At 34.6% G+C, this 15,392-nt stretch overlaps 2 protein-coding genes across 3 annotated transcripts in view; one reads left to right on the plus strand and one right to left on the minus strand.

Annotated features, from left to right (window-relative positions):
• Hat1 (histone acetyltransferase 1) overlaps window positions 1–8,706 on the plus strand; it is a 46,905-nt gene extending 38,199 nt beyond the window's left edge. For both annotated transcript variants that reach the window (XM_046447608.2, XM_046447610.2), the window contains exons 9-11: window positions 2,636–2,787; window positions 5,509–5,625; window positions 8,271–8,706. In XM_046447608.2, coding sequence (XP_046303564.1) covers window positions 2,636–2,787; window positions 5,509–5,625; window positions 8,271–8,438 — 437 coding nt within the window. In that variant the 3' untranslated portion in view covers window positions 8,439–8,706. The remainder of the gene's footprint in view (window positions 1–2,635; window positions 2,788–5,508; window positions 5,626–8,270) is intronic.
• The window catches only part of Slc25a12 (solute carrier family 25 member 12), a 170,514-nt gene that overhangs the window by 149,027 nt on the left and 6,095 nt on the right, over window positions 1–15,392 (minus strand). The gene's annotated exons all lie outside the window — the stretch shown is intronic.

Here is a 15,392-nt window from a genome sequence, read left to right on the forward strand (position 1 = left end):
TACTAACTATATGATGCTTAAGAGTTTTTTTTTAAACATTTATTTTTTAGTTGTAGGTGGACACAATACCTTTATTTTATTTTTATGTGGTGCTGAGGATTGAACCCAATGCCTCATGCATACTAGACGAGCGCTCTACCCCTGAGCCACAACCCCAGCCCCATGATGCTCAGAGATTTAAAGAAGTTATTCTGACGAGGCATGGTGATGGATACCTCTAATCCCAGTAACTTAGTAAGGCCCTATTTCAAAATAAAGAGGGCTAGGGATATAGCTCAGTGGCAGAACACCCCTACGTTCAATAGTATGTTTACGCCTATCAAAAAAAAAAAAAAAAAGAGTTATTCTGTACACGTGGGCTGAATGAATAACTGTCTTATTATTTCTATCTTAGGCTTTTTTTCTCTCTGTTTTTTTTTTGGGGGGGGTGGGGTGGGGTACCAGGGATTGAACCCAGTGATGCTTAACCACTGAGCTGTATTCCCCGGCCTTTTCATTCTTTATTTTTTTGAGACAGATTCTCAAGAAGTTGCTTAGGGTCTTGCTAAATTGCTGAGGCTGGCTTGAGCTTGTGATCCTCCTGCCTCAGTCTCCAAAGCCTCTGGGATTTCAGGTATATACCACTGTGCCCAGCAGGCTCTTTTTTTTTTTTTTTAAACAGATTTATTGATATGTAATTAACCTATCATACAGTTCACTCATTTATAAAAAAATGTACAATTTTAAAATGATGTTTATAGTGCAATGATCATCATCATCATCTAATTTGGGAATATTCTTTACCCCCATTCTCAGCCCTAGGACACTATTAGTCTACTTGTCTCTTTGAACATTGGAATCTTTATATATGACTGGTTTATTTCACCTAGCACAATGTTCTCAAAGTTCATCCCTTGTTGCAGTACTTCTTTTATTACCAAATAACATTCCATTGTATGGATACATCACATTTTATTTATTCATTCATCAGTTGCTAGACATTGAGTTGTTTCTATTTTTTGGCTCTTATGAATAATGCTATTATGAACATTTGTGTACTAGGGTTTGTTTTGTTTTTGGTAGTACTAGAAATTGAACCCAAGGTTCTGCGTGTTAGGTAAGTGCTCTCCCACTGAGTTACACCCTCAACCCTTTACATTTTTGAGACAGAGTTACTAAGTTGCTTAGGACCTGGCTAAGTGGCTGAGACTGGCTTTGAACATGAGATCCTCCGGCCTCATGTTCATTGCTGGGATTACAGGCCTGCACCATTGCACCTGGCTGAGTGTTTTAAATTTTGATAGGGCCCAGCTTATCTATTTTTTCTTTTGTCACTTGTACTTTTGTTCTCCTTATCTAAGAAATCATTTTATATCCACAGGTAAACCACCGGTTTACTCCAGTGTTTCTTCTAAGAGTTTTATAGTTTTGCCTGTTATATTTAGATATCTGTTGTTGTAAGGAAAGGAGGCTCCAGCTTGTGGAAATCCATTTTCCAGCCCCATCTGTTGAAAATGATTCTATTTGGCATTGAATTGTTTTGCTGTTCCTCTCAACAGTTGACCATAAATGTGTAGGCTTATTTCTAGATTCTCAATTCAGTTCCATTCAGCTATATATCTGGCCTTATGTCAAGGCCCTACTGTCTAGATTACTGTAGTTCTGAAGTAAATGCTGAAATCAGGAAATATTAGGATCTGTGAACCAGGTTAGACTGTAACATTTTTAAAAAAATATTTGTTTTATTTGTAAATGGACACAATATCTTCCTTCCTCCCTCCTTCCTTCCCTCCCTCCCTCCCTTCCTTCCGCTGAGGATCGAATCCAGTGCCTCACAAAGGCAAGGCAGGTGCTCTACCACTGAGCCCCAGCCCCTGTAACATTTTTAAAAATTGCAACACTTCTCCTGGTCATAGAATGAAGATACAGAGAAGTGAGGTCATCTTCCCAAAGTACTACACGTATGAATGATGGAACTGGGATTCACCCTTATATTTTCTGTGTAGTATTCTTTCTACCCATCATGCTCCATTAGTGTCCACTACTTAATCTAATGTAAATATAACATAGATTAACATAAAAGAAGATATACAGAAGCAGTGAAGACAGGATCAGTAGGATGTCCTCATATCCTCATTGTATACTTTAAATCAAAAAGCTTTGCTTTTGTAAAGGGAAGTTTTTTTTTTCCTTTGTTTTTTTTTTTTTAAATTAGGTAAAAGAAATGTAGCAGTCTCCAAAGGTTATTGGATTAAAGTAAGGAAGTTAACATTAGTTCAGAACCATTACCTATTAAAAAATTTGCTTGTATTTTTATAGTTGCTCATCCAAACTTGAATCTCTCATTTATACAGATGTATTAATTGGAGTTAAAACTGCCAATAAAATACCAGTCAAAAAGATGGTATTTGAAATTAGTAGTTCTCATTTCACAAATAATATAAATGTCTTTGCAAAGGAGCACACCTATAATTTTATTTGGCAAAGACAACAAATCTGTTGTTTTGAGTTATAAGAAACCATTCACATTGTAACTTTTGCATATGTACTTTTCTTTTAAGTATATTTGCTTTTCTAGTTTAGTTTGGGTATTGAGATTTTAAATGATAAGGAATTATATTGGGTAAGGAAATGTTATTCTACTTTATTTCTTTAGCGGAAGATCCATCCAAAAGCTATGTGAAATTAAGAGACTTTGTGCTTGTGAAGCTTTGTCAAGATTTGCCCTGTTTTTCCCGGGAAAAATTAATGCAAGGATTCAATGAAGAGATGGCAATGGAAGCACAACAGAAGTTCAAAATCAATAAGGTATTTTTATTGTGTAGGAGGAAAACATTTAGAATTTGAAGTTTTTTAAGTACATCATTTAAGCAAAATGTTATAAGGATATTAAGAATGCGTGTGTGGGAAGTAGCAATGAGAGTAAAAGCACTGAAGCTAACCTGGATTCAAACCTAGATTTACCACTAATTCTATGACTTTGGACAATTGAGTTTACTACCTTTTGCCTCAATTTCCTTATTAATAGAATAGGAAGATAATAAATTTAATGGCTATCCTAAGTATAATAAGAACAAAAATGGATAGAAGCATCTTATTTTTGCTCTTTAAAAACATGTCTGTAAACTGTAAAGTAATTATACTCCTGAAGACAGTATTGGTGGGAAGAGGGGCTGAGTAAAACATATAACTTTCCTTTTATGTACTTCTACATATTTGTTTAAATTTTAAAGTAGTAAATATCTTAAGGTAGGTATAGAAAAAATAAGGTAGTTAAGAAAATGCAGTTTATTACATTTATTTAAACAAAGGAATCAGGGTGTTTCATGGGAAGGATGACATTCAATCTAAATCCCTTGAGAGTGGGTAGAATCTGAATCCAAGTTAAAAGGATGTGGGATGGAGAGTATTCCAATAATAAAGACTAATTAATCTTTAATAATAATAATTATTATTAATTTATTATTTATAATTAATTATTATAATTATCATTGTAATAATTATTTATTATGATTAATTCAATTAAAAGTATGTGGGATGGAGAGTATTCCAATAATAAAGACTAATCATTTGATACTGAGGACTACCCCTTCTATGGCTTCTAAAGCTCTATAGTTCCTGGCTTTCCACCTACTGTTCTCATCGTCTTTCTTGGAGTACTTTCACTGGCTTCCACTCTTTTGTATGACCCTTTAATGTAGTTCTTCCTCAGAGCTTTTTATCCTTATTTCTTCTCTTCTCCTTAAAATTCTACCCGAGCAATTTCACCTAATAAATAACCGGTCAAGATTTTCCTTCAAAACTGTATAACCAAGAGGTTGCTGGGTCACCGTCAACAACTTGATTTGAACTGAAACTTTCAATCTTTTGCATTAAAACACTTTAATGGTTTCCTGGCTTTAAGGTAAAAGACACATATTAGGAAGTAATTCATGTCTCCAGACCACATTAAACTTGTATTAATGAGAATTTGATAGCTCATATGAATACATTTTTTAAAAACTGTGCTTTAAAACAATGGAGTGCTGGGCACAGTGTTACAGCCTATAATCCCAGTAGCTCGGGAGGCTGAGGCAGGAGCATCATAAGTTCAAAGCCAGCCACGGCAAAAGTGAGGCGCTAAGCAACTCAGTGAGACCCTAAATAAAATACAAAGTGACTCTCTAAATAAAATACACAATAGATCTGGGGATGTGGCTCAGGGGTTGAGTGCCCCTGAGTTCAATCCACAGTATCCTGCTCCCAAAATCATCATCTGAACCTTGCCTACCTTGATAGCTTCAGCTTCATACCACTTTCCCACATGCTCTGGCTTTATTGAACTTCTTGCCATTTCCCATTTATGCCACATCTTTCTTTTTTCTGAATCTCTTTACATAAGCTGTTCCTTTTATCAGTAATACCCTCTTTCTCCATTTGCTCAGCCAGATAGTGGTCATTTTTTTCAGATTCAACTTATGTGTCATTTCTAAAAAGTTCAAACATCATCTTTCCAAACTACCATAGCCTACCTCCCCACCAAAATCAATACATGAATGAAAAAACAGAAAAATGATGCTAATTCTTTGGCTTTACTGGTATCATAACTTCCTTATTTCTCCTGATATTTCTTTGGTCACTTTTCTCTGTGTTCTCTGTGTCTCCTCTTAACACTCTGAATGCTTACCTCAGGTGATCTTAACCAACCTTATGGTTTTAACTCTTACCTATGTACTGATACTGCTTAAATACTCAGCTTTAGACCAGAATTTATGTTTTGCTATCTCCCAAATCTCCTTTGGGCTGTGGAAATTTTTCACTTCACCCTCCTACCAGTTATTCCTCATATATATCTAGAGTCCTGTCCCCTTAGTATGTGTACTTCTGCTGTCCTAGTTCATGCCCTCATCAATTTTTTTGCCTGACTTAATAGCTTTTTAAATTGGTCTCTGTGCTCTTATTTTTGCTATCATTTCTGTGCAGCTAAATTATTTGTTAAAACTCAAATTTGTGAATATCATTTATGTTCCCATTTTAAATCTAGTATATTACAGTCCAACTCTTTATATATGTCTCCATCCTCACTATATCCCTACTCCTTGCTTCAGTGTCAAGCTGCTCTGTTTTATGTGCACACACATACACACAGCACCCTCCCTATTCTAGAATGATATTCTCCCTTTAAGATTCAGTTCAGGACTAGGGGTGTTGCTTAGTGGTAGAGCACTTGTCTAGCATGTCCAAGGCCCTGGATTCCATCCTTAGCACTGTACAAAAATAAAGATACAGCTCAGGTTTTATTTTTCACTCATTCAGGAATTCTTTTCTAACATTTGTTACCATAATACACTATGCATATTTCTGTCATTAAATTAACCCAAACCTTAATCATTTGTGTTACCTAGTAGACTTCAATCTCTTCAAGGACATTGCTTTTCCTCTGGTATCTAGCACTTTCTTGCCATGTCAATTATAAAATATATCCTGTGTTCTTTTGGGAAACTCACTGATTTAATTTGAAAATTCACATTTTTCTTGTTTCATTTTTAGCAACACACTAGACGGGTTTATGAGATTCTTCGATTGCTGGTAACTGACATGAGTGATGCTGAACAATACAGAAGCTATAGGCTGGATATTAAAAGAAGACTAATTAGCCCATATAAGGTAGGACTTCAGGTCTTAGACATTATACTCTTATCACTATTTAAAACAGAAGAAAAGCTAGCAAGTGCCAGTATTTGGGAGAGCCCAAATCACTTTGCTAAATTAACTTTTACAAAAGTGAAAAATATCATTCTCATTATAGAAAAAATCTCACTCATCTTAAGGATAATCTAACATGGTTAGTTTTTTTTTTCCTTTCATTTGTATGTATCTTTTAAAAATCTGCATGCCCTTATTCTTTTCTAATAATTTATCTTGTTTTTTCCAATTTTCTTGTTTCATTTGTCAAATGTATGTTCTTTTTCGGTTTTATTTTTTAACATTCTTCTTAGCTTTTTTTTCCCAATTACCTTTTCTCTGTCCATATTTTCCTTCATAATGCAAAAATCTTCCTAAGTCAGGTTTGGGCCTTATCATTTGGCCATTTTTAGGAATGGATGAAGCTAAATGTTTTTACATAAATAAGTTTATATTAATCGTATTAATATAAATAAGTGGTATTATATAACTAATGTAATGGTAATATAATTAAAGATTGTATTAACATAAATTTATATTTATCTTCATTAATTAAATATTGTCAACTGCCCTCATCTATGTAAGAATTAAGTTTTTGTTTTGGGGGAAGAGAATTACTCTGAAGATCATGCAGTGTCCCAAGCCATTTCAGTCTTAAGGAATTCTATTTTTCAGTATTCATTTACCAGTATACAGTATCTCATATTCAACTCTATGAAATAGATATTAGATGGAAGAAAAAGGGGAAACAGAAGTTAAATAATTTGCCTAATTTCATAGAGCCTAGTGAGCTGAGAAGGCAGGATTCAAATCTTAACAGATATATATGTATACACACACATATATGCAAAGTGGAATATGTCTAGTTTAAGGAATACTAAATGAAACAAATACAATTTAAACCCAGATCAACATTTTTTTGGTAGTGTCAGAAAACTTACAAAAAAAGGCCTATCTCCAGTACTTTCTTGTACCTTGTGTTAGAAATGTTTGTGTGATTATAAATTTAGCTTAAAGTGACAAACAGGACATATTTGCCTAGTATTCCAAGGTTATTAGGGTCCTCTTTAAGAGACATTATTATTTTTTTTTAAATATTTTGTTTTAGTTGTAGTTGGACGCAATACCTTTTATTTTTATGTGGTGCTGAGAGTCGAACCTAGTGCCCCACACATGCTAGGGGAGCGCTCTATGCTGAGCCACAACCCCAGTCCCATATTTATTAATTTTTAAGAAGGAAGGGTTTATGGCATTGTTTTTTGGGATTTTTGTTTGTTTTTATTGTCTTTGGGATGGGGCAGTACTGGGGGTAGAACCCAGGAGCATTCTACCACCAAGCTACACCTCCACCCCTTTTTACTTTTTGAAACAGGTTCTCACTAAATTGCCAAGGCTCACCTCGAACTTGGGCTCCTCCTGCCTCCCCCTCCCAAGTTGCTGGGGTATTACAGTCCTATGCCCAGCTTATTGTCTTTTGAAAGACAAAACTCAGACTTCCAAATGGACTGTTAGGGTTTGAATCTGCCTTCTGAGTTCACTGGCTGTATGAGCTTAGGTAAATTATTTAACTCCTCTTGCCCTTTTTTTCTCCACCACATATCTAGTTCATAGAGTTTGTGAGTCAATATATGTGGATTCCCATCTCTAATATCAACTCTTTATTATATGCTCTAATAAAAGTGAATTGGCATGATAATTAGGACAGTTTATCAAAAAATGAAGTTTTGTATATTGCAGTATTGCCACTTAACTATGAATCTTTGATTTATTCTTCATTTCCCCAAATATCCAGTGCTTTCTCCTCTGCATTCACCCTGTCTCTCCATCTCCACTGCTGCTGACTTGATTTAGGCTTTCATCACCTCTGGCTTGAACTACTGCAGGAGCTGCTTAGTCTTTTAGTCCCATCCCATCTATCCTAAATGTCACTGACAGTATTAATCTGACACAGTGTCCTGCATAAAATTGTTAACCAGCTTCCTACTGCAAACTCCTCAGTATAGTGACATCCTTAATAAAATGGATAGAAAATTTACCTTTCTGAAACTTTTTCAACAGTATCTTAAAATTAGTATGTCCATAAATACATTTCTGTGTAAGGGAACCTAGGAATAGGAATAGTGGCAGGAAAATGCCAGATTGTTATTTTAAGTTAATGTTATTAATGATTATATAGTGAAATAAAGAATTATTGCACTTAATATCAGTTGCTTCTTCAAAAATGTACTTTATTAAAAGATTATTTTATTGGCCAGAGGTTTTGTTACGCTTTGTTGGTGCTGGGGATAGAATCCATAGCCTCATGCTAGGCAAGTGTTCCACCACTGAGTTACCTTCTCAGCCTTGACCAGAGTTGTTTATCATGTTTTCGAGGAGGCTACTAGTCATATATTTATATTTACTAATTATCTAACACAAATACCAGGTTTTCCTAAGTCTTTTTTAAAGAGTTTGCAATTCCTGGTTAATTTTATGTTTAAGTAAGCTCCCTTAAGAAGAAAATTATGGGACAAGTTTGGACATTATCTCCTTACTACTCCTATTTTTAACATCTTTGAAGATTTAGTATTGTATAAAGAAATATATCTACTTTCTATTTCTAACAAGTAATTGTGTTTGTTGCTTAGAAAAAACAAAGAGATCTTGCTAAAATGAAAAAATGTCTCAGACCAGAAGAACTGACAAACCAGATGAACCAAATAGAAATAAGCATGCAACATGAACAGCTGGAAGAAAGCTTTCAGGAACTAGTGGAAGATTACCGACGTGTTATTGAACGACTTGCTCAAGAGTAAAGATTATACTACTCTGTACAGGAAGCCTGCAAATTTCTGTACATTGTGCTGTGGAAAACCTGATGGTTAATTTTCAAATATTGTAACATTTTACTTACATTAAAAGTTATGTATGTTATCTTTAGTTGAATATTTTCTTCTGGAGAGATTGTATATTTTAAAATACTGTCTAGAGTTTATGAGCATATATTGCATTAAAAAAAGATATAGCTTCTGAAATACTATGGTTGCTTTCTTCTTAACCAGTATAATAAATGCTTAGTTGTGATATATTAATGTGTGATGACTTTTAAATACTTAAGATTAACTTTTTTAATCCTGTTTAAAACCTTAGCTTTTAAGCTTTTTTGTTATCATTATTCCCACACTTTCCTTCTAAGATTTTAACTTCTGACATCTTTAAAACACATTTCTTGCCTGGCACGGTGGTGCATGCCTATAATCCCAGCAGCCTGGGAGGCTGAGGCAGGAGGATCTCCAGTTCAAAGCCAGCCTCAGCAATTTAGCAAGGGCCTAAGCAACTTGGCAAGACCCTATCTCAAAATAAATAAAATAAAAAGAGCTGGAGATGTGGCTCAGTGGTTAAGTGCCTCTGGGTTTAATCCCTGGTTCAAAAACAAAACACACTTCTCTAAGGTCATCATAATAATCTTTTCTAAGTAGGAGATGGGTGTGGTATAGGTTTGTTTTAAAATCCTGCCAGGCTGGGGCTCAGCAGTAGAGCCGCTTCGTACCTGCAAGACCCTGGGTTCAATCCTCAGCACAACATAAAAATAAATAAGTGAAATAAAGGTAAAAATAAATGAATAAATAAATTCCTGTCTACATTAACTGCTTGTTTGGTAGGCAGGTAAGAGGAAACTAGATATGCCTGAAGCCTAAATGATTGGCATCAAATATTAATTGAAGATAATTTAGAAGTTAGCATATAAGCCATTTTATAAATTATGTAAGATAATTAGAAATCATTTTATAAAAATTTATATGCCATATGTAAGATGTGTATCTGTTACGATTTACTATAAGTTTAGCAAGGAGTTGAAGTACAAGAAGAAATAAACCAAAGTAATGATAAGTTATTTAATATAGTCTTATTTCTAATGAAGTTTAAATAAATTAATTGCTTGATCCAGAGTCGTGAAGTAAAAGCTTGAGATGTTTATAATGTGTGCCTGTAAGCTAGTAACATTATTATATAATGCTAAAAACAGGATGTAAGTTAAGCTTTATTTTTAAATAAAGTTGATTTGTTTAATGCTTGGGGCAAAGTCCCTATTTGGACAAGCACTATCTTGTCTTTAGTCAACTTTCCATTAGTAAATCTGTCAATGATAAGAGACACAAAAGTAACTAGTAGCCTTGGGACACAAAATAGCTGTGTCCAATAGCATACAAACAGCACAAAGCTGTCTCCTTAAAGTAAGGGAGCAGTAAAAGTTTCGTATCATCTCATCTTAGACGGCTGCATGTAGATAAAACTTGATTTCTGAGAGATCTTATATACAAACACACACAGTTTGCTACTAATGGAATGAAGTAGTTCAGTTAAAATCCTTTCTGATGCCATGAAAGCAATTTGCTTTCCATCTAAATTTGCTAATAATTCACAATTTATAGTTACAAATGACCTCTGAAGAAAGAAAAATCAGTACATCAAAACAAATTCTCTTTCAAGATACTTTTACTGTGTAGAAACCAGAAAAGGTTGAAATAACACCAAAAGCCCTAGTCCTCTCCTTTTTAAAAAGTAATGTTCCTATATTCAGTTCATGGATAAAGATCTGATCTAACATTAATCTTTGGGACTTGAAAGCTGTACCTTCATTTGGAGTTAGAATGATAAAAGTCTTAATATTTAGATGTGTACCTTACAGGGAAATATGAGGATAAATATATAGAATCATACATGAAACCCAACACAGCCAGCCAGTAGTCACTTGCCCCCACTAGTCTTGGCCCTTACATCATTTACTATCCATATATGCACCGATTGTATTATTACCTTTGTCACTGCCCTTCTTTTTCTTCCATCCTTAATTTGTCTTTTCCCTGTCCTCCACAAATTACATTTTTTTCTACATGTAATATATTTCCTTCCAAGCATTAGGTTTTTTTTTTTTTAATCTGTAAAAATGAGATTATACTAGAATGATCTCCAGGCTCCTCCTTGTTCTAAGGTCTTGCCTAATGTCACCCTCAGGCCTCTGGATATAAGTGTGATATGTCTAAAAATGCAATTTTCTAAATTACTTGTGAAAAAAGTACTATAAAGTCCCAAATTTTCTCCAGATTGCAAGGGATCTAGTTTGTTTTACCAGTGCCTTGTCTTTCTGAAGAGTTCCCTGATCTTGATTGAGAATTATTAGAATCATAGACCTTCCATGTCAACTAATTTAATTCTTAATATTCATTCTTAAGTTCTTAGAATTTGAAAGCCTATTTAACAATATTAAATACTGATTTAACAAGTAGCCATAATTATTCCTTCTAAATGAAATTATTTTTACATTTGTACATTATGTGTGAATATACACTGAGTTTAGCAGTAATTTGTTTGCCTGTGGGGTACTGGGGATCAAACCCACAGCCTAAGTGATCCATCACTGAACTGTATCCCCTGTTTTTAAAAGTTCTTCTTTATGATTCTTACAAACGTAAAGTATTTTGTGTTAATGTAGCCAAGTTAAGTCTTTTAACTGGGTTGGGTTTTTTTTTCCTATTTTAGATAATATCAAATGAATTCATATCTTTACATATGTATATTTTGTATCTGTTAAATCATTTCTTTAAGACAAATTCCCAGGAGATGCAGTTACTGAGTTAAAGGGTAGGAATATCTCTATGGCTCAATTATACAAACACATCATATTTTCCAGAAAGGTTGGTAAAACACCAGATAGGAACCCATATGCTGATTTTAACAATTTCAATGGTATGGCATGTTGACCTTGTTTCAGTAGATATAAAATCTCAAATTTACATTTTTTTTTACTTACTGAGAAGACTAAATATTTTTTCATCTTTTGTGTGATAAATTATCCATTAGATTTTTTTTTGAAAATTTATTTTTTGCAGTTGATCTATGCTCTCAATTTATAGATTGACAATAGATCCAAAGGTTAAGTAAGGTCACATTATGAGTTAGTGGCGAAGCCAGAACTGCACACTAGACTCCTGAACACAACCTTTTCATCTTCCATCAAATATGCCAACTGACTCTTAAGCATGGTAGTCCACGATGCTCTTCCTAAGAGTTATATGTCTTTCAGACATATATTCATAAGTGAGATCAGAGGTGTATATGTGTGTATGTATATATCGTACATATATATAGAGAGAGTCATGTATATATGGTAACCTAGCATGCACATTGTTGTCATTTTTTTTTTTTTAATTTGGTACCAAGGATTTAACTTAGGGGCACTGAACCACATCCCTAGCCCTTATTTACTTTTCAGACAGGGTCTCACTAAGTTGCGTATGGCCTTGCTAAGGCTGGCCTTGAAATTGCAATCCTCCTGCCTCAAGTTCCCAAATCACTGGGATTACAGGCATGCACCACCACACCTGGCATAATTTGTTTTTTTTTAAGCAAATGTCTTGGCTATTATTAGAGCTAACTGTTTTAATAGCTGCATGTATTCTGTTGTATGACATTCCATAAGTTACTCCATCAGTAACTTATTCAGGTTGTTTCCAAAGCTTTTCATTACAAAGAAATGCAATACATATTCTTGAATGTGTACTGTCCATACATGTGCAAGTATACATATATATCCAAGTTCTAGAAATCATGGACTTTAATCGCATAGTGACTATACTGCTTTACAACAGTTAAAATTATTATTTTTTCTTTATTTTTATATGGTGCTGAGGATTAAATCCAGTGCTTCACAGGTGCTAGGCAAGTATTCTATCACTGAGCCACAACTCCAGCCCTACAACAGTTAAAATTATTAACATGAACTAAGGTTACAGAAATTTGATACTGTGACAATCCAGAATCACCTCTTTATGTAAACAAAAGTATACTGGACATCTCCATCTATCTCCTTTCATGGCTACAGATTTGAATTGTCTTAAGTACATGGTGACATGAATGTCTAGGCTTATGCATATAATTTTGTATATTCCTTTACTCTTGCTTATCTCTTCTCAAAACTTAGCATTCATAAAAATTGCTCTAATATCAAGCCATGGGTGGTGGCATACACCTGTTAATTCCATCTACTTGGGAGGCTGAAGCAGAAGGATTCCAAGTCTTGAGAGCAGTCTAGGCAACTTAGATCCTGTCTCCAAATAAAATTTTAAAAGGGTGGAGATGTATCTCAGTAGTAGAATACTTCCCTAGCATGTGTAAGTCTGTGCGTTCAATCCCAGTACCATAACAAATAATTAATAGATAGCTAATTTTGACTAGAATCTTATATATAAACTATCATCAAGTGTGAAAGCAAAATAAAGGAACCTAAGAAATCAGAAAAATTACTTTATACTCTTTCTGATATTACCTGTAGATGTATTGTAGCAACATGAAAGTAAAATCAAAGCATGTAAGACGGGGAGTACATCAATGGCTCAGTGGTAAAACACTTGCCTACCATGAAGAAGGCCCTGGGTTTGATCTCCAGCAACACACACACACACACACACACACACACACACACTTACACTCACAAATGAATCTCAGTCCAATAAAATGACAGGATGGCAACTGAACAACATATTTAAGAAAGAAACTGTTCCAAATTGGAACAGGAAAATTATGCACTCAAGAAAAAATGTCTGTACAAGAAGGAGTCCAAATATAATATCTATAGTTGGTATGGCTTTGAGCCAATTCAAATATAATATCTATAATTGGCATGGCTTTGAGCCAACTCAAATATAATATCTACAGTTAGCCTGGCTTTGAGCAGTAACTAGAAAACAAAACAGTTCAAAGTGGTTGAGTCTGGAGTCAGATGAAGAAACGATAGAATGGGAGACCTACTTTTCATTCCAAACCTTGTAATAATTGTATAGGGTTTTTTAAAGTATATACGAGTTACTTTTATTTAAAACTTTTAAGTAATATATTGTAAGCAATTGAAGTGCCATATGATGCAAAATTTGAAAACCAAAACGAGTCAGGTATGGTGGCACATGCCCATAATCCCAGGTACTTGGGAAGCTGTGGCAGGAGGATTGCAAGGTTGAGGCTAGACTGGGCAATTTAGCAAGATCCTCTCTCAAAATATAAAAAGGGCTGTAAATGTAGTTCAGTGGTATAGCACCCTGGGTTCAATTGCCAGTATCACAAAACACACACACACACACACAACCACAAAGATGTTTTAAAGTTTACCTGAAGCAGGCAAATAGATCCTTTAGACAAGATAGTGCAATAAGATTATGCTATACCTGACTTGCATAAATAAAGCAGAATTCGCCAAAAGTTTTTATTTAGATAGTTAAGAGCTTTCTTAATATTATATTAATAATAATAAAAAGCAATACCCAATCATTTTTTGCAAATTAATTATCAAAGGAATCATAGTTTACTATGCACTCCATTTGGTAAAGGACTAAAGAGGGAAATTTGCTACCAAAAAAACTCTTTCATTTTTGACATTTGGTTCTATGAGTCAATAGTCACTAAATGTACAACCAAGGCTCTGAAAATGAACATAATTTGGGGGGCTTTTCATGAACACTGTGGAGAAATTTTTTTTAAAGTATAGTTTGCCATCACTTATGAATATCTGATGAGCTATTGCTGTAAGGCTTGATAATGAATGCCTTACAGATGTAAAAAAAAAAAAAAATTAAATCTTAAATTTGGGCTAGGGATATAGCTCAGTTGGTAGAGTGCTTGCTTCACATGGACAAGGCCCTGGGTTCCATCCCCCAGCACAACCACCCAAAACCAAACCAAACAAACCAAACCTTAAATTTTACCAGAATGTACACAGGTTAGAAAAGGGATGAGTCTTCCCTCCAACTTTTCTGGGCCTCACTGTCTTTTATCTTAGAAGGGGTAGGGTTAGAACTGGTTTAGGTGATTTTTAAAGCCATTTCCAGTTCTTCAATTGTATTCTTCATCTTAATAAAAAATTAGTTGGAGATGTGCTGTGGTTAGACTCTCAGTTCACCTGGATAGTTTTTAAAAATGTTTAATTAGTCATTTTGGCAGGTGAATCTGCAGAATTCTTGGGCTGTCCGTGTTTGCCTGCTCTCTGAATCCCCTATTGTGAAGGCCAAGTGGAGGCCACAGTGAGGCTTGTTTGCTGTCTGTTGCTACAGCAGCTGCTGCTTCTCTTCCTTTATGTTTTACCAAGTGAAAGAAAATGCAGTGGTGTTTTTGAGTGCTTCAGATGTGAAGAATGCACTCCAAACAGGTTATTCTCTGGGTTAAAGTGGATGGGGTGAGCACATTGGTGCTCAGCTAAATGGGAAGAGAGGTCACAGCAGCATCTGCCCTCTTGTTTACTTTGATAGTTTCAGTCTTGAATATAGAATCTATGGAGTGAGAGGCAAGCAGAAAATGTTTAAAAATGCACTACTGCTTAGTTTCTCAGCCAGTTTGGGGAGTGAAGGTGGAGAGTGGGAGGGGAGAAGGGCACACAGCTAGTTTTTTCTTTATTAAATCCCTTCTAATTTCACAATCTCCATTTTGGAGATTCTTACTGAAGTCTTTTGTGTAACTGTTAACTGACCAAGGAGAACTGTTTCATGCTTACTAAGAAGGAAATATCAAAATCACAAAAAAAATTTCAACCTTTGATATTAATGGTCAAACTGTTCTCCATAGGAACTAGCCTCATACTGTTCTACAGAACCATACATTTTAAATCAAATACATTAAGAATTTAACAGCAAACATATAATCATAAATCTAGTGAAATAATAAATTAAGATGAAAAAAAAGAAGATGATAACCAGAAATGTATCATCACTTCAAAAGGGAAAAGA

The sequence above is a fragment of the Marmota monax genome, unplaced genomic scaffold, assembly GCF_021218885.2.
Source record: "Marmota monax isolate L192 unplaced genomic scaffold, Marmota_monax_Labrador192_F-V1.1 WCK01_AAM20220418_F8-fsc00007, whole genome shotgun sequence".
NCBI lineage: Eukaryota > Metazoa > Chordata > Mammalia > Rodentia > Sciuridae > Marmota > Marmota monax.